This window comes from Balaenoptera ricei, chromosome 8 (assembly GCF_028023285.1).
Source record: "Balaenoptera ricei isolate mBalRic1 chromosome 8, mBalRic1.hap2, whole genome shotgun sequence".
Classification (NCBI taxonomy): domain Eukaryota; kingdom Metazoa; phylum Chordata; class Mammalia; order Artiodactyla; family Balaenopteridae; genus Balaenoptera; species Balaenoptera ricei.
This window is the reverse complement of record NC_082646.1, coordinates 22,743,739-22,757,267: the sequence shown is the minus strand read 5'-3', so window position 1 is coordinate 22,757,267 and position 13,529 is coordinate 22,743,739. Positions and strand designations below refer to the sequence as shown.

Genomic DNA, 13,529 nt, shown 5'->3' with positions numbered 1-13,529 from the left:
CTTGTGTATTTTAGTTCAGTAACTGATTCCTAGAAAAAAAGAATGTTCAGCAGCTGCTTCTCAGGAAGCATGAAAAGAGGTTACATTTTTAAAATGGATTAGTATTTCAATTAATATGATTTTGCCTTAATATCTTTCTAAAAACTTTAAATGAAATTTGCATATGGATGGTGTGATGAGTGAAGCCTAAAGCTAACTGGTGTAGTTGGGTATTAATTAGTTACTACCCACATCTCTGGTAGACCATGTATCCAGCACCAAAACTAGATAATCAGACCTGTAGTATGCCTAGCCAGAAAAGGCCAGGCTGAGGTCAAGTATTGAAATGTCATACTCAAAGCTCCCTCACCAAAGGAGGTCTAGGCATGAGACCATGAATCTTTACCCCTTGCTGGTTCTATTTGATTACAGAGGCATGGCGCTGGCAAAGCTTTTAAAAACTTGTTTCATGTTTTTAAAATCCTTGGGAGCTACAGAGTGGGTGTTCAGACCAAAAAGGCTGCTTCCTGGAGTGTTTATGCAAAGGGTCATTTTTAGAGAGTTATGAGGAATGGAATTGGGTCTGACGTCAATTCTCAGTGTGCTTTCTCTCCCCGGAGGAATAGCCCATATGTAGAGACAGATATGAGACTGAAGTCTCTTTTACATATAAATAATGCTGGGAGAGAATGAGAATATTACTGTGAGTTAGAGGTTGGGGAAGAACAGAGTTTACTGTAAGCCAGAGATGACCAAGTTTTTTTTTTTTTTTTTTTTATAATTTTTATTTTTATTTTTATTTATTTATGGCTGTGTTGGGTCTTCGTTTCTGTGGGAGGGCTTTCTCTAGTTGTGGCAAGCGGGGGCCACTCTTCATTGCGGTGCGCGGGCCTCTCACTATCGCGGCCTCTCTTGTTGCAGAGCACAGGCTCCAGACGACCAGGCTCAGTAATTGTGGCTCACGGGCCTAGTTGCTCCACGGCATGTGGGATCTTCCCAGACCAGGGCTCGAACCCGTGTCCCCTGCATTGGCAGGCAGATTCTCAACCACTGCGCCACCAGGGAAGCCCCGACCAAGTTGTTTTTATACACACTTTTTCAAACATTCAATTGTGTATAACCCATAAGCCTAAATGTGCACAAAACATAAATGTACAGTAAATTAATAATAATTAATAATAATAGAACAAATACCTGTGTAATCACCCCAGGTCAAATACTAGAACATTACCAGCACCCAGAAACTCCCCCAATTCCTTTTGATCACTACCCAGTTCCCCCTTCAGGAGTCTCCTGACTTTTATGGTAATAATCTCCTTGCTTTTCTCTTTAGATTTACCACTTTTATATGCATTCCTAAACAACATAAATTAGTTTTGCCTATTTTTGAACTTCATATACATGGAATCATATTGCATTTTTATGTGTCTTGATTCTTTTACTTAATGTTTTGTTTGTAATTACACATTGTTGAATATAGCTGTAGTTTGTTCTCTTTTATTACAGTAGAGTATTTCATTGTATGACTATATTATTTTACTTTTGATAGTTGTTTGGTTCTTTCCAGTCTGGGCCAGCTGTAAATAATGCCACTTTGAGCATTCTTTTTTTAAAAATAAATTTATTATTTATTTTGGGCTGCATTTGGTCTTCGTTGCTGCACATGGGCTTTTTCTAGTTGCGGTGAGCAGGGGCTACTCTTCATTGTGGTGTGCAGGTTTCTCATTGCGGTGGCTTCTCTTGTTGAGGAGCATGGGTTCTAGGTGAGCAGGCTTCAGTAGCTGTGGCACACGGGCTCAGCAGTTGTGGCTCGCGGGCTCTAGAGTGTAGGCTTAGTAGTTGTGGCTCATGGGCTTAGCTGCTCCGCGGCATGTGGGATCTTCCCAGACCAGGGATCAAACCCATGTCCCCTGCATTGGCAGGCGGATTGTTAACCACTGTGACACCAGGGAAGTCCCCACTTTGAACATTCTTGAACTTGTCTTTTGGTGCATGCATTCCTGTTGGATATACATTACCTTGAACCATGTGAAATTACCTTTTTTTTCCTGCGCCGTGCAACTTGCGAATTCTTAGTTCCCTGACCAGGGATCGAACCTGTGCCCCCTGCAGTGGAAGCGCAGAGTCCTAACCACTGGACTGCCAGGGAAGTCCCTGAAAGTACCATTTTTGTGGATCAGTCACATATTAACGATTCCATATGGTTCAATGTAATACCTAGGGGTAGAATTGTTGGATCATAAGAATTACGTATGTTCAATTTTAATAGATTCTGCCAAATAGTTTTCTAAAAATCTTGTACCAACTTAATCTCCCGCCAGCAATGTATAAGAATTGTTCCACATTCTGGCCTACATTTGGTATTGTAATTTTTCATTGTAATTTTGATTTGCATTTCCTTGGTTACTCATGAGGTTGAGTACTGTTTCATTTGTTTTTGGCTGTTTAGATTTCTTCTTATGAAGTACCTATTTAAGTCATTTGCCTATTTTTCTGTTGAATGGTCCATTTTTGTCTTACTGATCAGCAGGTGTTCTTTATATATTCTAGATATGAATACTTGATTGTTAATGTGTCACATGTATCTTCTTCCATTCTGTGGCTCATCTCTTTACTCTCTTATTGGTGTCTTTGATGAATGGATATTCCCAATTTTAATGTAGTCAAATTTATTCATCATTTCTTTTATAGTTAATACTTTTTGTGTTTGTCTAAAATGACTTTTGCCATACATAAGATTTTGACGATAGTCTGCCATATTATCTTCCAAGAGCTTTGTTTTTCACATTTAGTTCTGTAATCCATCTGAAGTTGATTTTTTTTATGTTATCAATTTTTTTATTGAAGGATAGTTGATTTACAACATTGTATTAATTTCTGCTACACAGCAAAGTGATTCAGTTATATAGATATAGATATATACACACATATTCTTTTTTATATTCTTTTCCACTATGGTTTACCATGGGATATTGAATATAGTTCTTTGTGCTATATAGTAGGACCTTGTTGTTGTGTACAGAGGTCCTATTTCATTTTTCCCCCAATGGATATCCAGTTGTCCCAGCACCAATTAGTGAAGAGATATACTCTCACCACTGCTCTGAGGTGTCACTTCTGTCATAGATCAGGGTCCATATGTGCCTGTATCTGTTCCAGGCTCTATTCTATTCAGTGGTCTGTTCTATTCCTGCACTAATAGCTCACTGTCTTAATTACTATAACTTTATAGTAAGTAAGTCCCCACCTTGTTCTTTTCTAAGAGTGCCTTGGCTATCCTTGTCCTTTTGCATTTCCATATACATTTTAGACTCAGCTTGTCAAGTTTCATCAAAAAAGTCTGTTGGCATTTTTATTGAGATTGCATTTAATCTATCAATGTATTTAGAATTTACATCTTTATAATAGTGAGTCTTAAATCTAGAAATAAGGTTTATCTCTCCATTTAATAAGGTCTACTTTATTGTTTATCAAAAAATTTTTTGAGGTGAAATTCATCATTTCAACAATATTTTATCATCAGATTTACCATTTTATTCATTTTTAGGTATACACTTCAGTTGCGTTAAGAACAGTCACACTGTTGTGCAACCATCACCACTCTCTATCTCCAGAACTTTTTCAGTGGCTTTCAGTGCATTCATAATGTTATACAACCACCAGCACTATCTAATTTCAGAGCATTTCATCATCCCCCCCAGCCCCCCAAAAAAACCCATATGCATTAAGTTGTCACTCCTCCAATCCTTAGCAACCACTAATCTGCTTTCTGTCTTCATGGATCTGCCTCTACTGGACATTTCATGTAAGTGGAGTCACACAAAATATGTTCTTTTGTGTCTCATTTCTTTCACTCAGCATAATGTTTTCAAGGCTCATCTTTGTTGTAGTATGTACCCTTTTTAAGACTGAATAATATTCCATTGCATGTATATACCACATTTCGATTATATGAATATACCACATTATAAATTCATCAGTTGATAGACACTAGTCAATAAAATTCTATAATTCTTTATAGAGAACTTGCCCATATTTCATTAGATTTATTCCAAGACACATGTTTTCAAATCCTTTTCAATGATATTTTTATAATGTAATTTGAAAATACATAATTTTTTAAAATGTAATTTAATATGTTGTTTACTGCTGTTATATAGGAACATATGATGTTAATTTTACATTCTATAAATAGTTTAAAGTTTGATAAACTCTCTTAATCCCAAAAATTTATGCTGATTCTTTTGGATTTTATATTTATCAATCATATCATTGTGATGAATGAAGGACTTTTGTTTGTTTCTTTTCATTTCTTCTGCCATTTGTTTCTTCCTCGTATCTTACCCTGCTGACTAGAACCTCTAGTACAGTGTTGAATAGAGTAATGATAATAAGCAGCCTTGACTTATTCCTGATTCCAAAGGAAAAGCTTAAAACCCTTCACTGTTAAATATGAGATTTGCTATATTTCTATTCATATTTCAAATGATTTTTACTTAGCTGAAACCTGGCATTCTAGGACAAATCATTTTTGGTTTTAATATTTAAGAAACATTTAAATGAGCTCCTGAGAGTACTTCCCCGCTGATTTGGTCATTTTTGGCAGTCTTGATGTATGACTTTGGAAGTCACACTGACCTGAGTCCAAATATGGCTCTACTATAAACTCATGTGATTTTGGTTAGGATTATAAATCCTTTTAGGGCAAGAACTGCATGCTATTTATTTAATTCTGTATCATTAGCTTTAACTTATTAATGCCTAGTACATTGTAGGGGCTTAATATAGATCTTGAAAAAAATGAAGTTATATAATTTGTCTCTGAGTCTTGGCTTCCTCATTTATAAAATAGGAATTAATAATCCCCTATAGGCCTTTATATAATGATTTAAAAAATAATATGTGTAACATAGTTGCATGTAAAAAATGCAACTTTCCTTTGAGATTTACTTTTCTTTAGCTGACTACATTAGTAATTAAGAGGGTTCTGGGACCCAATTTCTAATATTGAGTGTTGGGGGTTTCTCCACAGTAACAGCAATTCTCAGACACCATCTGGGTGTCTTACAACTCAACACAATTCTTACACTGTCTACTCAGAGATACCATCAGATTCCACAGGTTGAGGGCTCAGTCCTACAAGACTGCCCCCTTCTCCTGCCTACTTCAGACGCCAATCTCAAGCCCAGGTTGTTACCTGTTTCTGACTGCCTGGCTACAGATTGGAGCCATGACCCCCTCCTTGAACTTTAGGTGCTGGTTGTAAGTCCAGGTTGTTCCCTATACTTCTGACTGGATATAAAGCAGAGGTTCCCATGACCCTCTCCTTGTGTTTGATTAATTTGCTAGAGTGGCAAACACAGAGAAATATTTTACTTACTAGATTATTGGTTTATTATGGAAGGATATAATTCAGGAACAGCCAGTTGGAAGAGCTGAATAGGGCAAGGTATGGGGAAAGAGTGGGGATCTTCATGCCCTTTCCAGGTACAGCACTCTTCCCAAATCTCCACATGTTCACCAACCGGGAAGCTTTCTGAACTTGTCCTTTTAGGGTTTTATGGAGGCTTCATTACACAGGCATGATTGATTAAATCATTGGCCAATCTCCAGCCCCTCACCCCTCCCCCAGTTACTGAAAGGTCCAACCTTCTTTTCACATGGTTAGTTCAACTGGTGACCAGCACCCCCTCCCATCTTTACAGGATTTCCGAAAGTCACCTCATTAACATAAGCTCAGTTGCGGTTGAAAGGGGCTTTTTATGAATAACAAGACACCCCTTTCACCATTAGGGCTTTGAAGGGATTTCAGGAACTGAGGACAAGAGACTGAATATTATAACAAAAGATGCTCCCATTGCTCTTATTGCTTAGGAAATTACAAGGGTATGGGGTCCTCTGAACCAGAAACCTTGGAAGAAGACCAAAAAAAAAATTTATTATAAATCACAATATCACAGTAATGATTTCCATCTTTGGGTTTTTACTTAATCTCATAGAAACTTGTGTACTGTATTTTTTTGGGACTACCATTGATTTACAATATTGTGCTAGTTTCAGGTGCACAGCAAAGTGAACTTTGGCTGGGTGAGTGCATGTCTCACCCCTGCCCTCAGGAGCCTAAATAGCACCCCAACACCCAGCACTCTTAGCTGAGTGAAGAGAGCACTGGTAACATTTTCCGAGGGCTTAGATGTTTGTGCTTCTAAAACCATGTGGGAATTCTTAGGATTACAATTGATGTTTCTTACCCTGAAAGGACCTTTGCAATTACTCTATGAAGAGTTGGCCTTTCTCTGTTGCAGATTGACATCAATAAATGCCATTATTTAGTGGATTTGGACACCATGAGAGAAACACCCCGGGAGCCAAAATACTCATCCAATAGAGAAGAATGGATCAACTTGGCCTACAGACCATTCCTTGATGCATCTAGGTATGTGGCTTTAGTCCTAAGAAATGTACTAGGACTAGTAAGGGCAAAAATTGGAATCTGGGATTGAATAACTTCCAGTCCTGGGCTAACTCTAGTAGCCATTTAATTTTATTTTTATTTGGGCCCAAACATCTTCTATTCTTGTCCAGTTCCCTGAGAAATCTAAAAGAGTGCTCTTCTTTTCTAGGCATCAGAGTGCAAAGTATATTCTGGTATCATTCAAATAACAGAATCTAAACAGATAGATCCACTGAAGAAAACACAAATAAGTGTTCGACACTGATTATTTTTGGCATTCAACTTCAGCTTTCTTAACCAAGAGTTTTATAATACTGTTAGAAAGATTGACTGTGTTCTTTAAGGAGCTAGAAGTTCATATCCATTAATTTTGGGCTCAAGGCTCAGTCAGAGATGGGGCCAGGCCTTACTAGATCTTAAGTTGTGAGACCAAATAGACCAGGGCTTGGCTGGCTCTTCAGAAAGGCCTCAGAATTCATGATAAGAGGTTGAGTCAGGACGTCCAGGTGAAGGAGTGGGGGAGAGTTAGAAAGGTGTAGGTTGTCTGTGGGCAGAGGTCCAGGTAGACAGTTGAAGTTAAGGAGGTCCAGGGAGGCCTGGTGGGCAGAGCCCAGGATCCAGGAGATCAGGCAGAAACAAAAAGGTAGAGGACCAGGTCTTGAGAGGCAGGTTTGGGACTCAGAAACAGGGAAGAAAATATTTTCAGGACGAGGGAGTGATTAGAACCTACTGTTAAATCAAGTCAGTTTGATTAATATAACAACTGTTCATTGGATTTGGCAGCTGATAAAAGCAATTTTAGTGGAATGGTGGGGGCATAGGGACTTGAGAAATTAGAGGGGTCAAAGCAAAACTAACAGGGAGGAAGGAGGCAAGATGGCGGAGTAGAAGGATGTGAGCTTACGCCTTCTTATGGAAACACCAAAATCAAAACTAACTGCTGAAAAACCACTGACAAAAAAAACACTGGAACCTACCAAAAAAGATAGCCTACATCCAAAGACACAGAAGAAGCCACAGCGAGATGGTAGGAGGGGCGCAATCGCAATAAAATCAAATCCCATACACGCTGGGTGGGCGACCCACAAACTGGAAAATAATTACACCACAGAAGTTCTCCCACAGGAGTGAAAGTTCTGAGCCCCCCATTGGGCTCCCCTGTCTCAGGGTCTGGCAACAGGAGGAGGAGCCCCCAGGTCTGACTTTGAAGGCCACTGGTGTTTGACCACAGGAATTCCACAGGACTGGTGGAAACAGAAACTTCACTCTTGGAGGGCACACACAGGGTGTCGTGCACACCAGGACCCAGGGAAAAAAGTGGTGACCTCATAAGAGACTAGGCCGGACTTACCTGCTGGGGTTGGAGGGTCCCCTGCAGAGGCAGGGGGCGGCTGTGGGGACAGGGACAGTGGCGGCAGCAGCTCTGACAAGTGCTCATTGGCATGGGCCTTCTAGGAGGCTGCCATTTTCTCACCAAGACCTGACCCCACCCAACAGCCTGTAGGCTCCTGAGTGCTAGGATACCTCAGGCCAAACAACCAACAGGGTGGGAACACAGCTTCACCCATTAGCAGACAGGCTGCTTAAAGTCTTTTTTTTTTTTTTTTAAAGATTTTTTTTTTTGATGTGGACCATTTTTAAAGTCTTTATTGAATTTGTTACAATATTGCTTCTACTTTATGTTTTTTGGTTTTTTTGGCCCCGAGGCATGTGGGATCTTAGCTCCCTGGCCAGGGATTGAACCTGCACCCCCTGCATTGGAAAGCGAAGTCTTAACCACTGGACCGCCAGGGAAGTCCCTTAAAGTCTTCCTGAATAAACAGCTGCCCGATAATAAACACACCTCCCAGACATGGCCCTGCCCACCAGAGGGACAAGACCCAGCACTACGCACCCAGTCCCTCCCACCAGGAAGACTGCACAAGCCTCTTAGACAGCCTCATCCACCAGGGGGCAGACAGCGGAAGCAAGAAGAAATACAGTGCTGCAGCCTGTGGAACAGAAACCACAATCACAGAAAGTTAGACAAAATGAGATGGCAGAGGAATATGTCCCAGATGAAGGAACAAGATAAAACCCTAGAAGAACAACTAAGAAAAGTGGAGATAGGCAAGCTACCTGAAAAAGGATTCAGAGTAATGATAGTAAAGATGATCCAAGATCTTGGAAAAAGAATGGAGGCACAGATTGAGAAGATACAAGAAATGTTTAACAAAGACCTAGAAGAACTAAAGAACAAACAAACAGAGATGAACAATACAATAATTGAAATGAAAAATACACTAGAAGGAATCAGTGGCAGAGTAGCTGAGGCAGAAGAATAGATAAGTGACCTGGAAGAAAGAATGGTGGAAATCACTGCCGTGGAACAGAATAAAGAAAAAAGACAAAAGAAATGAAGACAGTCTAAGAGACCTCTGGGACAACATTAAATGCACCAGCATTTGCATTATAGGGGTCCCAGAAGGAGAAGAGAAAAAGAAAGGGTCTGAGAAAATATTTAAAGAGATAATAGCTGAAAACTTTCCTAACATGGGAAAGGAAACAATCATCCAAGTCCAGGAAGTGCAGAGAGTCCCAGGCAGGATAAACCCAAGGAGGAGCACGCTGAGACACATAGCAATCAAACTGACAAAAATCAAAGACAAAGAAAAAATATTAAAAGCAACAAGGGAAAAGCAACAAATAACGCACAAGGGAACTCCCAAAAGGTTATCAGCTGATTTCTCAGCAGAAACTCTGCAGGCCAGAAGGGAGTGGCACGATATGTTTAAAGTGATGAAAGGGAAGAAGCTACAACCAAGAATACTCTTCCCAGCAAGGCTTTCATTCAGATTCAGTGGAGAAATCAAAAGCTTTATAGACAAGCAAAAGCTAAGAGAATTCAGCACCACCAGACCAGCTTTACAACAAATGCTAGAGGAACTTCTCTAGGCGGAAAACAAAGGCCACAACTAGAAACAAGAAAATTACAAATGGAAAAGCTTACCAGTAAAGGCAAACATACAGTAAAGAAATCATCTGCACACAAATATATCAAACCCAGCAGTTGTGAGGAGAGCACAAATGCAAGATATTGGAAATGCATTTGATATTAAAAGACCAGCAACTTAAAACAATCTTGTTTATATATACACTGCTATATCAAAACCTCATGGTAACCACAAACCAAAAATGTACAATGGATACACACACAAAAAAGAAAAAAGGAATCCAAACACAACAATAAAGTTAGTCATCAAATCAGAAGAGAAGAGAACAAAAGAGGAAGGGAAGAAAAAAAGACCTACAAAAACAAATCCAAAACAATTAACAAAATGGCAATAAGAACATACATATCAATAATTACCTTAAACGTGAATGGATTAAATGCTCCAACCAAAAGACATAGACTGGCTGAATGGATACAAAAACAAGACCTGTATGTATGCTGTCTACAGGAGACCCACTTCAAATCATGGGACACATACCGAAAGTGAGAGGATGGAAAAATGTATTCCATGCAAATGGAAATCAAAGGAAAGCTGGAGTAACAATATTCATATCAAAACTGGAGACCCACTTCAAATCAGGGGACACATACTGAACGTGAGAGGATGGAAAAATGTATTCCATGAAAATGGAAATCAAAGGAAAGCTGGAGTAACAATATTCATATCAGACAAAGAACACTACATAATGATCAAGGGATCAGTCCAAAAAGAAGATATAACAATTGTAACTATATATGCTCCCAACATAGGAGCACCTCAATATATAAGGCAAATGCTAACAACATTAAAGGGAGAAATCGACAGTAACACAATAATAGTGGGGGACTTTAACACCCTACTTTCATCAATGGACCAGATGGATTTAATTGATATTTATAGAGCATCCATCCAAAAGCAGCAGAATACACATTCTTTTCAAGTGCACATGGAACATTCTCCAGGATTGATCACATGCTGGGCCACAAAGTGAGCCTTGGTAAATTTAAGAAAATTAAAATCATATCAAGCATCTTTTCTGACCAAACGCTATGAGATTAGAAATCAATGACAAGAAAAAACTGTAAAAAAACATGAACACTTGGAAGCTTAACAGTATACAGCCAATCCAACAGCCAGTGGATCACTGAAGAAATCAAAGAGGAAATCAAAAAATACCTAGATACAAATGAAAACGAAAGCACGACGATCCAAAAACCTATGGCACGTAGCAAAAGCAGTTCTAAGAGGGAAGTTTATAGCAATACAGTTTTACCTCAGGAAACAAGAAAAATCTCAAACAACGAAACCTTACAACCTAAAGCAGCTAGAGAAAGAAGAACAAACAAAACCCAAAGTTAATAGAAAGAAAGAAATCATAAAGGTAAGAGCAGAAATAAATGAAATAGAGACAAAGAAAACAATAGAAAAGGTCAGTGATTGATCATGGCCTTAAGTGGGTAAGGAGGGAGGGGGGAGGGCACTGAGGGAGTGGAAGACCATGACAAGTGGTAGGATCATGGCCGGATATTCAAAAAATTGTCAGAATCAGGGCAGTAGTAGGAGACAGCTTGAAATTCTCTTTCAAGCAGCAGTGAAGGTATGAAGTTCTCTGCATCACACATATTCTTTGGTGCCTGACTTGTTGTTTGACATAGTATTTGGGGGGCAGGTCGCTATTGTGCCTTCATTTTTGAGTTAAGAAAACTATGATGACATGAGATCTGAGCCTGAAAATATCTCCAGCCCTGGAGGGTCAGTAGATCCCAAACAACCTTCCTGTTAACAAAGGGAAACTTAGTGGTTCACAAATACTGACCAGCAGTACCTTGGTCACAGAATAAACTCTGTTTATAGCAAATGGGGCAAGGGAGTATTTTTGAGTGACTTTTTTTTCCTTTTGGTTTTGAAGGATTGAAGTGAGAAAGGTTCCTTATCTTCCCATTTCCGCTTTTGGTAGCACACAGGCACAGCAGCTGGTAGACATGAACCGAGAGCCCATTCAAGGCAAAGAAGCCTGATGCTTGTATGCTTCTCACTGGAGAACTGGAAATCTTTTGAGGGAAGAGCAGAAGGTGTTGGTCACCTTCCCATCTGCCTTGTGGTGAGCAGCGAGTGACCAGAGGTGACCACACCGTCCCACAGTGATGTGCTTGAGCATCACTCCTCCAGGGCCCGCTGTGTTCAGCGCTCTCCTCACCCAGAGGGAGCAGTGGACACAGTGGGAGACCATGAAATATGAGGGCCTTTCCCAGGGATGCTCCTCACCGCTCCTCCCTGAACATCCTGCTTCCCTAACAAGCTAGATTTTAAGGGCAGAAATACAGCATGACTGGCTCAGTTTGATAAACGTTTGTTGAACATCTTCTACATGTAAGACTATGTAGACTGTGTGCAGGCGAGATGGCTGCCCTGGGAGTTGATAGTTTTCCTGGGGAGGTACACCGTAGTTCAGAGAGGTGCTGTTGGGGCATCAGAGGGGGGGGTTAGTTCCAGGAGGCTAGGGTGAGAGGGACTAAGGAAGACTCCAAGAGGAGATGACATCTGAAGGTCACACTGGTGCTAGTATGGGAGGTGGATGAAGGGAGGGAACGTTGGAGGCATACAGACAAGTTGGGAGGCTATTCTGCTTGACTAGATGAGAGGTGATGAGGGAGTGAACTCAGCTAGAAAGGATGGATGGACTCAGGAGGCACATTTTTGCAGAGAAAGGTCAGGCCAAAGTTTAGATCCCAGAAGCCCGCAGCTTTCCCGTGACCTGTATCAAGCTTTTAAATTTTTTCCTTTGCTGTGCTAGCAGTGCAGTACTAATCATTTTATTGTTTGCTTTCTCTGGCTGGGCTGGTCCCTAACCAGAAGCTTTCACAAGTTGAGCAGCACTTGCTAGAGAGACGAGACCCTAAGCTTATCTCGTTGTACGTCCTGTTCTCCTGTGGGTCCCTGGTGCAGCTTCATTTCCCATTTGCCCACTGAGCACACCTCTAGTGTAGGTGGAGGGAAGGAGAGGGCTATTGGGGAACGCCTTCACAGGTTTTTAAATTCCCATAAATTGTACTAATTTCCCCTAAACTGGCATTCTTTTCATGACCAAATGCTGAGAAAAAAAAGAAATCAGTTGGTTTAAGAACTGAAGAGGTACAGTTACTTGAAGGTATGCAAAGTATAGTGAAAAGAGCATGGGGTCAGAAGACATGTGCATTTAATCCTGGTTACTTGCTGGTGGTTCTTCTCTATTCCCAAATTTCCGTATCAGTAAAACAGAGATGATAATATTTTACATACTTTATGGGAATGTTGTAAGGATTAAATGAGAGCTGAAATATGAAAGTGTTTTTAAACTCTAAAGTATTATATAAATGTCAGGCCTTCCAATTAATTAGCAGGCTGCCTGAAGTTCCAAAGTTATGCTGATTTTCTTTACATTTCTCTTCCTCAGCATTCCCTAGTATATACTGACCTAACTGCAAAAACAGCAGGATCCTACAGCCCCATCTGCCACAGCAATTTGTAACTGTCAGCATTGTGACATCTCCTGTTGCTGACTTCGGGCAAGTTGGACTGTACTGTCAGAGGCTGTGTGCCTCAGAGATACCACTCTGAGGCGGTGCATATGAAAGGCTCTTGGGAGCTTGACCCTGGAATGCCTTTGAGCCTATTGAATGGGGCTGTTAATGTTTCCTCTGTCTTCTTGAAACAATGGTTTTTGTACTTTAGCAATTTATATAACAAGGAGAAAGAATGGTACTATCCACATGTAATAGTCAGTCACTCTGTCTTAGACCCTAGATCAGGTGGGGCTGCAGGCCTACCTGTTTATTATCTAGCTCTTCCTGAGGAAAGGAGGTTTTCATAAGCCTGTGACATACCACCACATGATCTTTTTAGAAATGTAAGCAGGTTAGTTTCTCAAATGTTGAAGCCCCTAAAATTTTTTTCCAGGTTTTTTTTTCATTTTATTGTGTTAATTAAATTAAATTAATTTTTATTGGGGTATAGTTGATTTACAATGTTGTGTTACTTTCTGCTGTACAGCAAAATGAATCAGTTATATCCACTCTTTTTTAGATTCTATTCCCATACAGGTCATTACAGAGAGTATTGAGTAGAGTTACCTGTGCTATACAGTA

At 40.1% G+C, this 13,529-nt stretch overlaps 1 protein-coding gene across 9 annotated transcripts in view; it reads left to right on the top strand.

Annotated features, from left to right (window-relative positions):
- Positions 1-13,529, top strand: part of ALG9 (ALG9 alpha-1,2-mannosyltransferase) — a 101,014-nt gene that overhangs the window by 68,842 nt on the left and 18,643 nt on the right. For all 9 annotated transcript variants that reach the window (XR_009504568.1, XR_009504567.1, XM_059930425.1 and 6 more), the window contains one exon: positions 6,285-6,415. Coding sequence is in view for 7 of the 9 variants with exons in the window: in XM_059930425.1 (XP_059786408.1) it covers positions 6,285-6,415 (131 nt within the window). In the remaining 2 variants the exon portion in view is untranslated. The remainder of the gene's footprint in view (positions 1-6,284; positions 6,416-13,529) is intronic.